At 34.7% G+C, this 12,451-nt stretch overlaps 1 protein-coding gene across 19 annotated transcripts in view; it reads right to left on the reverse strand.

Annotated features, from left to right (window-relative positions):
- The window catches only part of NEK1 (NIMA related kinase 1), a 94,600-nt gene that overhangs the window by 80,325 nt on the left and 1,824 nt on the right, over window positions 1-12,451 (reverse strand). For 14 of the 19 annotated variants that reach the window (XR_005554666.1, XR_005554667.1, XR_005554665.1 and 11 more), the window contains exons 1-5: window positions 8,472-8,630; window positions 5,518-5,665; window positions 5,342-5,438; window positions 4,900-4,997; window positions 109-192 (exon numbers count right to left, since the gene is read on the reverse strand). Coding sequence is in view for 15 of the 19 variants with exons in the window: in XM_039326477.1 (XP_039182411.1) it covers window positions 109-192; window positions 4,900-4,997; window positions 5,342-5,438; window positions 5,518-5,634 (396 nt within the window). In the remaining 4 variants the exon portion in view is untranslated. Of the gene's footprint in view, window positions 1-108; window positions 193-400; window positions 534-1,439; window positions 1,569-4,899; window positions 4,998-5,341; window positions 5,439-5,517; window positions 5,666-8,471; window positions 8,631-12,451 lie in introns of those variants that run through there. The other 5 variants (XM_039326473.1, XM_039326472.1, XM_039326483.1 and 2 more) reach the window with 4 other exon arrangements.

Here is a 12,451-nt window from a genome sequence, read left to right on the forward strand (position 1 = left end):
TCCAGTCTTAAGAATTGTTCAGACTCAATTTATTTCATCAATATTTGCGAGCACTAGGTTTCAGCATACCTATTAAAATTCAATATAAAATGGTTATATTTAACTTACCTGTGATTTTATATCTCGATGCAAAATTTTTCTATCATGTACGTGCTTCAGTGCTAAACATATTTGTACAAACCAATCCATGATCTATAGTTATAAAAAATTACTTTTTGTTAGAAAATTATATTTTGATTATGAGATTAAAATAACTTAAACATTAGTCTTTGCGAGATGCTGATTTATTCTCAAAGTTACTTTAATTTTTTACAAAAAGAAAAAAATTGACATATGGTATATTTCAGAATATTGTATAAGGAAGAAATGGGAACCTTTTTATAAATGTCTCAAGAGTTACCATTTCAAAATGCTGCCAGTGCTCATAACATAATGAGTCCTTGTCTCTTCAAAGGTAAGAGTAAGGAAAAGTAATGGAGAATGAGACTCCCATAGATGGGAATGTCCGCTTCATTAGCTCCTTTTCTTTCCTTCTGAAAAGACAAGAAGTGGTCAGAACTAAAATTCAGGCAAAGGCATTTTCAAATACTCTGGTCTTTTTTCTCTAGAACTGTATATTGCTCATAGACAAGGCTTCAGGAGAGTGAAGGATTTATAATAGCATCAGACCCATGAATATGGTAGGTCGGTAAAATATTTTTCCCTAAAAAACAAATACTGTATTGAGATTCAAGTCACCACCATCAATAATTATTGTCCTTCTTTCTCCATTTCTACTTCCTTGTGTATTCTTTTTGACTGTGAATCTGAAGTCAGGAACTGTCTTAAAGGCAGCTCAGTATCTTCCGTTCCTAGCCATTGGGATGCACAACGAAGGCAAAATCACATGGTTTCCAAACTTCTTTTTATTTTACAGTTAACAGCAGCAATTGGATCTAGAATGTCTGATACTAAGCAACATGGTCCTAAAGTGCAATATCACATGATTGTGCTGCTTAGTAACAGCAATTGCAGTACTTCTGATTGCCATTGTTGAGCAAATCTCAAACTATATGACATCACATGATCTCCTGCTGGCTCTGACTTTGCTTATCAGAAGCTGGCGGTGAAGGTTACAAATGATGATCATGTGACAGCGGGACACTGAGACAGTCAGAACTACTTTGAGAACTAGTCATAAGTACCATTCATTCAGAACTATCATAAGTCTGAATGGTTGTTCAACAAGTGGTTGTTAAATGTGGCCTACCTGTATTCACATTTACCAATACTGAAAGAATCAATTTGAGTATCAGCAAAGCCTTATCAGAGTAGACAAATACTTTTGCTTTTCAACTTCACTGAAATATTTTTAATTTTGTCATTTTGTTTTTATCACTTAGATTCCATTGTTAATATTCTGTTATCCATATTTAGTGGCAGTAGTACATCATACGCACTCATGCTGATGCCTTACTCAGCGGTTAAAGATGCTGAGCTTGTCAGCTTGAGAGTTGACAGTCTGGGTTGGAGACCCAAGCTCCGCACAATGGAATGAGCTCCTGTTACTTGCTCCAGCTCTGGATTACCTAGCAGTTCAAAAGTATGCAAATGCAAGTAGATTAATAGGTACCACTTTGGTTGGAAGGTAACAGCATCCTGTGCGTCTTTGGTATATAGCCATACTGGCCATTCAACCATGGAAAATGTTTTCAGACAACACTGGGTTCCCTCAGCCAAGAAATGGAGTTGAGCCTTAATGTTGGACAAACCTGACAGGGAAACTTTAATCATTTTTATTGTTCTTTCTAGATAGCATTTATGCTTTTTTCTTATGTCGTGGATTTTCATACTTTGTTCACTTTTAATGAAGTCATTAAAAATATGGTCAGTGACAATAATAAAGATTAAGTATCTTTTCAACAGTGTTTTGCATATTCATGAATCAATCTCTTCCCTTTTCTAAGCAAGCAAAGCATACCAAGACCTTTTGTATTTAACACATATTTTTCTAGATTTGTCAAAGCCACCTAGAAGATAGTTTGCATTTGGGTCCACATGGTATCAGCTTCTTTGGAGGTGTGTGCAGTTCTTCAGCTTTTTTTTTTTTTTAAACAAATTTTATTAGTTTTTCAAACTCTTACAACAAAGTGCTCAGGACACACCGTGGTGCTGGGGTAGTCAAATATCCAACAATAAATCCATATAAAATAACCTAAGTAAATACATTAAATATTCCCTATTTCCCTCAAATAATATAATATATTTAAAATAATCCATTTCTACATTAAATTTCTATAAATCCTAATCCTGTTTTTAAACTTTATTAATTTACAATTACCATAATCCACTTTAACCTTAAATAAACATATTATCACTTCGGGTATCCCTTCCAGATGTATTCTAGTTCTTAATCTCCTAAATCCTTAATTTTATCACGAATCTCTCTTATTTTTTCTTCCAGTACTCGATATTTATCCTAATTAAAATAAAATATAACTCTACCCTATACATATACCATCCATCAATCAGTATATCTCTATAACAAAACAAAATAATACCAAACCTTAAACCATTTCAGTCCGTTAGGCAAAATTAAAATCTCATCCAAATAGTTATCATATCTAGAAACACCCAATTATTACACAAAGCATCATCGTACTAAATTAACATACTCAATTAATTATTGAATCAATCCAAACCACTATAAAACCTCTTCCATTTTCATTCATTACATTACAAAATAGTTTTCATACAAATAAATCTATTATTCCAAAAATTACATTCTTAATCTATCTAACATATATATTCTAGTAATCACCAATTTTTCTCTCGCTTCTAACTCTAAGTCTTAAACCTTAAATCAATCCATATTTCTACAATGACTTTTAATCCATTACATATAGTTTTAAATTTCTCTTTTCAGTCTTATCCTGGCTTTCTTTTTGTGCCAGGCCAGTTTCCATAACAAAGCTTCTATCTCAGCAAGTAAATCTCCCTTTGTCGCTTGTAATATCATTTGAGTCAATAGAAAACACCCCGTCCTCTGTAATGGGAGTGTGGCTCTTTTGTCATTAAACCCTCGTTGCTTCAAAAGTTCCAGTATCAATCTTTGGTTCTTCTGATCCTCGAGAATATGGATGGAATGCTTATAAGGTAAAATAGATTCCTCTTTAATCTCAATTAGTTCTTATTCTGGTATATTTTGATTTATAGCATAGTCAGATAAGGTTTGGAGATCAGTTTGGAGAATTTGGAATAAGGTTTCTGGCTCTTATTTCTGTAATAATCTCTTTCATTTTAGCGCATACTTCTTCAGTAGCTTCATAAATTTTTTCCACTATAAGTTTACAGTTTAGTTGTAAATAAGGTTTCTCCATTTTAGTAGTAATTGAAGAGAGTCCCTTTTATCATTTAGTGGAGGCTATATATAAACAATATCCACCCCCACAATTTCCTACAGCTGGATCAGCTTATCTTTTCTCTTCAAGAATAGTTTGAAGGTCAAGCCCACCTCCTCTCCAAAGAAAAACAGATAATTGCAATATTAACTTTTCACCACAAGATGTCCTCAGTAGATTACAAAATCTTTCCCAGACACTATTTTTCCCCTTTTCTCTCTCTTTTAAAGGAAAAGGTAGAAAAAAAATTCTTCCAGTTTAAAGTGATAGTAAAGCTCTAAAAAAAGATTTTTTTTGTACCCCAAAGTAAATGAAAGTAAAATATAGTCATTGAAATTACTTGTTCTGTCTTTTTATTCAGGCGCCTTTCTTCCCACGCATACAAACACCGCTCTTTTAAGGCTGGGAATTAATTCCAACAGAGCTTTGACAGGCAAAAAATCAAGTAGGGTGAAGAGAGGAGAAGGAGAAGTCTCACCCAGATTATCCGTGGTGGGTCTTTCATGCTTAGATGTACCTGTGACTTTTGGCTGGTGCAGCTAAGGAATCGGCCATCTTGCAGGACAATCTTTGCTCTGTCGGCCCTAAGGAGTTAGCTGGAGCTGCGGAAGAAGCTGCCGCCCTCCCGCAGTCACCAGCAAGCCTCCTCCTCAGTGGTCGCCCCTCCAGGGCAACTTTTGACCCACTAGGGGGGTCTACCGGCAAAGAAACACAGCCGGTGGAGACAAGTCTCTTTACTCGACCGGAGTCGCCACGAACCGGAACCGGAAGTCATAGTTCTTCAGCTTTTGACAAGATAACCAATTCAAACAAACATAGCTTGATATAACAAACTTAGACAAATATCATCTACTCTCCGCCTTTCCTTTTCTTGGAAAGAGGGTGGAGAGAGCAGTCAGGATTTAATTACAGATGATTTTGGAGGAAGATTATTGGACATTTTGCAGTCAGGTTTCAGGCCAAAGTTCAGGAAACGGCATTAATAGTGCTTGTTGATGATCTGTGGCGAAGCAGGGATAGGAAGTGTGTGACCATCTTCACACTCTTTGATCACTCACTAGCTTTTGACATAATTGACCTTAATATCCTTTGGGACCAGCTTTCAGGAATGGGAGTAAAAGGCACCATTTTATGTGTGTGGTTTCAATCAGTATTGACAGGCAGGGAGAAATCACACACAAGTTCCTTCCAAGTTCCACCCTCCCAGCAAGGTGGATGTACTCCCATCAATAAAAGAATGTCATCTTGAGGATCAGAAAGCACAAGCTTTCTGGAATGATCTTAACCCAGAGATTTGTATGGCTTCCACCTTTATATCATTCAGGAAATCCTTAAATACCAAGTTGTTCTCCAGAGGTTTTGGAATAGGATGGTTTTAGATCCCTTTCTTGTTTTTCTTTGTTTTATTTGGCCTGATCTATTTTGTTGTTGTTTTGCTCTTCTAAATGACTTTATTTGTTCTATGTCATTTAGAAGATGGATAGCCTATAAAATAAATAAATATCTTAAATTCTATTACCTGGTCTTCTGAAAAAAAGACTCCTTTTTGTGCATTAATTTTTTTAAACAGATCTCCGCCTTCACAATAATCCATTACTATATAAAGACAGCCAGTTTCTGTAACAAAAGAAAAAAGTTGGCGTTTATTTACATATACTATTAATAAAGTAATTTCTTAATTTCTGATTTCTAATAATTATATATTTTCAAAGTAATGAAACAGATATGTTTACCTTATATCATAACTCAATAACATTCACTTAGAAATCCTACTGATCAGCATTACTTATTCCTATTGAGCAGACATGGAATTGCAACATAAACAAGAAATACCAGCTAGAAAACCTGAGTAGTAAAAATACTATTTAAGCAAATCCTGACAATTTAGCATCTTTAATTCAATTTGTGTTTTAAGACTTACGTTCCTGACTTCAAAATATCAGTTTATCATTAAGACTAACCTTCAAATGATTCTCTGTACAAAACAATATTCGGATGTTTCATATTTGCCAAAACAGCAACTTCTCTTCTTGATTCTTCTCTTTCTTTATTTGTCATCTTAAAAATAGAAGCACTACTTCTTAAAATTTATTTGTAAATAGAGTAATGAAAAAGAAATATAAATTTAGAAACATACCTTGGATATGTTAATTTCCTTAATAACATATTGTTTGCCATTTTCCTTTGCTTTAACCAGAATTGCTTTTCCAAAAGATCCTTCACCAATCTTTTGCACTTTAATATATTTGTCCATGGTAGCTTTTTAAGGCATCCTTATTCATAAGCTACGGAGAAAATCAGTTTATTCTTTTAGCATTTGTGAGATCAAAATTACATTATAAACTGGTCTCTGAATCACTGAGTTTAATACGATCAAGATATAATATACTATAATTTGAATCTTTTGTTTCAGTTAAGCTATACTTAGTTTGTGTTCATTTGTTTGCTTTGTATTATAGTTGGTTTTTAAAGAATGGGAAACACGGAAATAGTTGGCTTATTAACAATCTACAAAATATAGAAACACTAGTAACAATTAGAAGATCCATATTATTTTCAAAGTAGCACGCACTAAAAAGTACGTTTTTATTTAAAGCAAATTGCCAATAAAAAGAGAGGAAATTCTGCATTATAAATCTCAAAATTTTCTGTTTCAGAAAAATTGAATGCATCCATAAACCACTTGGTAAGGTCTGCAACTATCCAAACTTCCAAGGGACTCAAGTGTCATGAGCGTAACAAGACAAGGAATACAGTAATGACAAATTTTAGAGGAGTGCAAAGCATTCAAATGGAGCTTCGCAGAATATATTGATATAAACAAAACTCCTCCTCAATTTAAGTATCTATGTCTTCAGGAATCAGAACCAGTTTGGTGTGGTGCAACACCAAAGGTTAAAGCACCAGGCTAGAAAATGGAAGCCAATTGGGGGACCGTGGTTCAGTCAATCTTTCTAAACCTTACAAAGAAGGCAGTGACAAACTATTTTTGAAAAACTTTGTCAAGTATACTGCAGGGACTTTTTAAGGCAATTGTTAAGGTCAATGTAGCTATTTTGAAGGTTTCCTAGACAGTTTGCATATCTGTGTATATATGCATTTTTGCTTCACTGCAATGACATTTTTTGTACATACAAAGAGAACATATAACCATGTTGACCCTTGCAAAAGACACACTGGCATAATGCTTCAAAGAGGATGCTTTATTTGCACTAATACAGTTTATGAAGTATCCTGATAGCTTTCACAATTTTGACAGTTAAAAAAAAACCAGGGAAATTAAATGTAATAATTTTACTTTTAAAATCCAGAATTAATTTTGGATTTTATGTTGCCACAAGCTGCCTAAAACAAAGAATTTAGAAACTGATCATGTACCAACATTTTTTGTGTGTTACCAATTAAAATTTAAATACGTGAATGCAGGGTAACTGGGATAGCAAAGATTCCCTAGTTTGTCCTGGCCCAGTATAACTTATATAATATAAAAACTTTTTAGATGACATTGCATAACATCATTTCTAAGTATAAGGCACATCACCAAAGCAATAACTTTTTAATTTTCTGCACTCATATAGTTGAACTAACCAAAGATGCTTTGTTTGAATTGTTTATTTTTTATTAACTGTTTATTATTAAGTCTGAATCTGAATCTCAGTTATATCAATTAGCCCTATGCATTTTATCTAAATTAAGTTTATGCTAAATCAGTTATTTCAACATTCAAGTCTTCTTTGGGAATAGCTCACAAGTAACGTTTGGGGTTGTCAATGAACACGTTTAACATTAAGAGACTTAAATATTACTTTATATAAACTATGGATAAAATAAGATATTTAACTGTTTTAAAGTCATTAGGGATTAATCATTTTTGGGGAATGAAAGTGCCTCGATATACTACAAAATTACCTATTGATTTTTCTGGATCTGGAGTTCTCAGTACTATCAGCTTATCATCTTCGAATGTCTAACTACACTGAAAGGTGGATCTGTTTTACAGAAACTCAACCTTTACTACGTGACTGATGAGTAGCAGAATGAATTGGCAGCAGTTTTATTCTGCCTCAAAGGAATTAGTTTATAGGGAACCAAAATTTTACTCTAATTACCAATAAGCATTTATTGTATACCTGAAACTAATAAGAGTCATTAAGTAGAAAATTAGGATATGGTAAATCTAAACTCCCACAATAGAAGAGTGAATCTGGTGAGGTGGGAACTAACAACTTTCCAACTAGAGGGAAAAGTGCCTATATAAACATAGAACAGAGGTCTCCAACTCTCAAGGCTGGGAAAAAGTTGACTTGAAAAAGTGAGAGGACAAGGTCCAAAATCCAAGTATGCTGAATATTGAAGCAGACAGATTTTCTTTGTTCTGTTGATTTTCTGCATATTTCACTTGTGTGAAATAAGGCAACATTTAGCTGCGTCATGTCTACGAAACTGCTGGCGTAAATAAACTCTTGAATATAGGGTTGAGTGTCTTATGTAGTCATACACCTGATAATAGATAAAAGCAAACAGAAGTCCCAATAAGAGAAACAGACTTATCCAATCTGTTACACAGCTATCCCTGTTCAAAATAAGCTACATTACTGTTTAAGGTAAAGGTTTGGTACTTGGATGCTTCTAGGACCATCTTCTCCAACTCCATCATAGAAGACTGAGGGAGAAATTCCGCATGAGTTTGTTTATAACATGCAAGTCGTTTCTCTTTGATTTCAAAGAAAAAAAAAACTATTGCATTATACTAAACCGCTGTAAAGACATTTTCAAGGACCGAACAAGAGTTTAGCATTCATCCCTGAATTCATCGTAATAGCAATTAATAGCACAAAGCGAGATTTTATTTTTTCCAGTAGATTTTCATGTTATAGTAGTTTCTGAATACTAATTAGTTTAATAAGCTCTGGATAAGAATTCTCTAATTATTTATATTACAATATCTTCCAAAATTGCATTCCTAATACAGCTGTCCGACACTGTGATTGGTAAGCAAAGGCCTTTTCTCTTCAGAATGATCACTGCAGTCTTGGCTTTGACACACCCATTCCGAAGAAAGAACTAAGACACAAAATTGAGGTAACTTACAAGGCAACAACCGTGAGCGCAGCATCCACCACGGAACAAATATCAAATCTGTTGTAACGTGAGAAAAGCCATCCGAGACCCGCTACAAGAAACCTCCCGCGTCTTTGCACAACCTCATTTGAGAGTCCATCTCGTTCTTCAACTACTTCAACCGAGCTCAACCTTTGGTCCCACCTCTTTCGCGTTGCTATAGGAAGGCGATCTAAAACTTTGTCTCTCATTGGATGAAACGGGACCTATGAGTTCGGATGTACCAGATAGGGAGCGCCATATTAATTGCTTACAGCTTCACCCTAGCAACGGCGAGCGAAAGGCCACGTGATGACGTGGAAGCGTTAGAAAGGAGGGGAAGCCCAGCGCAGGCTGGTTTAACGTAAGATTCCTCTCTGTTGTATATTTTATTTTACACTGCACACATTTCGGTACTTTGTTAGCACTCTGGGTACTAATTCAGAACCTTAATTCTTCCTATTATACTATTTCCTTTGCATATAAATTAGCCGTTATTAAATAGTTGACTAAACACGCTTATTTCTGAGCCATTTTTTAAAAATAAATTATGTGGCTTCGTTGTTTTTTCTAATGGGAAAATTCTTGATTCTACAAATGTAGAATTTTAACTGTTACTTAGTGGAAACCAACCCACAAATCTTCTAATTTATTAAAGATAAGTAACTCGAATGGGCATATTTAAAATAAACACTCATTATAAATGAGCACAGTAGAGAATTCTAATTCATTCAATATTAAGAATGATTAACCTCTTAACTCAAATCATCAAGAACAAACTAGAAGGGCATAGTGCCTATCTCCAGCCAGCTACATTGACCCAATTGTCTGGGTTTGTAAGATTTTTTTTCATCTTCGGTGCAAAAAAGTCCAAATTTTTCACTGGAAGCTTATTTCATTACTTACTTGCAATTCAATATTTCCTTAAAATAGCCACAGATAACCATCTTTGCTACCAAAATCAATTAACTTTACTAATCACACAAAATCAGGTGGCCATTGTTGTTATAATACTCAAATCTTGCAAGCAAAATTCTGAACTTCAGAAATCTGTTCAGAAATCTTCCTATTTCCAAATCAGACTAGCATACCTTGATGTGTTCAGCTACCAAATAGCCATAATTTGGAAGGTAGGCCAGGAAATCACACTCCCATCAAATTTACCAAATTCAGCAGTCATAGAGAAACACAAATCCTTTATAAAGTTACAAAACATTTAAAAGAACAAGGTTTCACCATTACCATTAAAAAAAATCATACCTAGAATGTAATTTATTTCAGTCAACCGTAAAACATTAGAGGAATGTTTTAAGATGCATCTTTTGCATTGGGTCCACATTCTACTATCTATTTAAGGAAAAAATATTTTTCAATATATTACCTAAAATGGCAAGTTTTCAATCAGTCAAACCAATCAAATTATGGTTGCTTGCAGTCAGCCAAATGTTTAGACTGGGTTTGACATTTTTATCCACCTATCAAATTCTTCCCAAAGACCTGGAATAGGCAGATGTTGTTTGTTAGTGTTGAAGATACTGTCTCAGGATATATTCTGTTCCAAGTAAAGTTGTCTTTTGGACTGTGGTGATTTTGTCAATTCCGATGGTGCTCACATGGTACACCAGATATATTTTGAGATTGTATTCAAAATGTCTGCTGTTGTGAATGGTATCTTTGCTTTCTTTTGCCATAGTCATTCTACTTCTATTTGCAGGTCTTTGTATTTTCTGATATTCTTCAGTTCTTTCTCTTATATTGTGCTGTCTCCAAGTACTGCAAGTCCATTGTCTAGACTTTTTTTTGCTTTTATTATCAAAAATTGTTAAGTCTGGAGTGTTATTTAGCAGCTGCTTGTCTGTTAATTCTAAAATCCCAGAGCACTTCAGCTTATTTTCTATTAGTCTATTTTGTATTTCCCCCCATAAAAAAACCTGCACTCAAATAGTATTTCTTGCAGATTTTCCAATACACTTTGCTACTTTGTCATGCTGTTGTTTGTAATCAGACTATGCAATCTTCTTGCAGTAGCTAACTAGGTATTCCATAGTTCCTTTAGCTTCTTTGCAAAAGGAGCATTTTCTTTTCAACTTTGATTTTGCATCTGAAGGCTTGATCTTGTGCAGTAGAATTAGCCCCATCTGTCACTTTCTTCAACTTCTCTGCTCTTAACCATTGCCCGATCTTGTTCTCTGCTTAACTGCTACGGGGTATGTGTTTGTGTATGTATGTGTGTATACTGGCAAGGATTTTGCTTGCCATGTCTCTTTTCTATTCTTCATTTAGTCTTTTTTGTAAACCCATGTGATCTCTCCTACCTTCATGTTGCACTAGGTTAAGGGCATTTCTTCACTGTCCTTTAGATATTCTTCCACTGCACCTTTTCCTTCTACAACTATCTGAGGTACTTGTAACATTGCAGGCTCACCTATGTTGCTTGGTAAATGGAGTCTGTCAACATTACTGTGTGGATGAAGGGCATGATACATTGTCATTATTTTTCTGGTCTTCCTATTCAGGGCTTCTCATTCTGCTTAAGTCCAGTCTACTATTCCATCTGTATACCTAATGACTGGAATTATCCAGGTATTCACTGATTTGATGGTATTTCCTCCACTGAGTTTGCTGTTTGAGATCTTTATTAATGAATTAATTTTATTTAAAACATTTATACAGCTGCCCATCTTCTAACCAACTGTGGGCACCTCCCAATCAATGTTAAAACATATAACACCATATTATGACTATAAAAATAAATAAATTAAAATAGTAAAACATTAAAAACAAAATTGATACCAAATCAACTATTTAATATGCAGTTATGCAATTCTGACCAATGCTTGGAGAAAAAGTCAGGAAGGTCAGGATGGAAGCCTGCCAAATGTCAGGGGGAAGAGTGTTCCATAGGGCAGGATCTGCTACAGAAAAGACACATTTTTCTAGCTCCAATCGGATGGCAACTTTTAGGAGTATTACTACCCTATCTGGTAGGACTGGTAAATGATATCAGGGAAAGGTGGTCCTACAGATAACCTGCCCTATGCCTTATAGGGCTTTAAAGGCAATGACTGGATCTTAAATTGCACTAAAAAAAAACCTGGAAGCCAGTGCAACTCACGCAACAAAAACATTGCATGGGTAAATCAAGGGGCTCCTATTACTGTTTATGCAGTTGCATTCTGAACCAGTTTAAGTTTCTAGGTACAGTAGTAAAGAATATTGCACTAAGCCCAAAGCAGCAGAGGCTGATCTTATTTTCCATTTTGATGTTCCATTTTGGTGGTGCAGTTTTTTTCTTGTTTTTGATTTTGTATCCCAGTTATTCAGTTATAATTGCACCTGTGCTGTACGTTAGTTGGTTTAATTCTTACAGTGAGCTGGTGCTTATATTTGATATTACAGTACTGGCATCTTTCAAAACTTGTGCTAGCTCTTTCTTTGAAACAAGCTTCAATGCAGGCAATCTTATTCTGTTGTTTTGGTGCTGTTGTAGATGCTCATTTATTCTTTCAATTCATCATCTTTTTAGTTAGAGGGCTTTGTTCCTTTTGAGGAGGAGGCAGAATGGAGTGCCTGGTTTGGGAATGAAAAACAATTCAATAGCTATGCTAGTTTTCTCTACACCAACTTCCTGGTTTGTCTCTGCAGATTATTACTGGTAAGGCTTTGATTTCTTTGCCCTCAGTAAATTTTTGTGGTTCTTCTAATTCTATTTCTCTGAATACTTTATTTTAAATCAGTGTTGATATGGTAATCTCTGTTCTATTTTTTGATTCTGGCTGTTTTTCTTTGCAGAAAAAACATTTTAAGGTATTATCTAATCTATAGGGTTTGATTTGTAATAACATAACATTGTTTTCAATCTTTGTATTGTTGGAAGAAAAGTCTTCATCCTGGTTCAGTCCAAGCTGGGGATAAACAATATGGCGACTGCTTTAGAAAGAAGGTTGCAGTTTATTGAAGAGGAGAGCTAG

Source organism: Crotalus tigris, unplaced genomic scaffold, assembly GCF_016545835.1.
Source record: "Crotalus tigris isolate CLP2741 ecotype Arizona unplaced genomic scaffold, ASM1654583v1 scf7180000024341.3516292, whole genome shotgun sequence".
In the NCBI taxonomy this organism is placed as follows: Eukaryota; Metazoa; Chordata; class Lepidosauria; order Squamata; family Viperidae; genus Crotalus; species Crotalus tigris.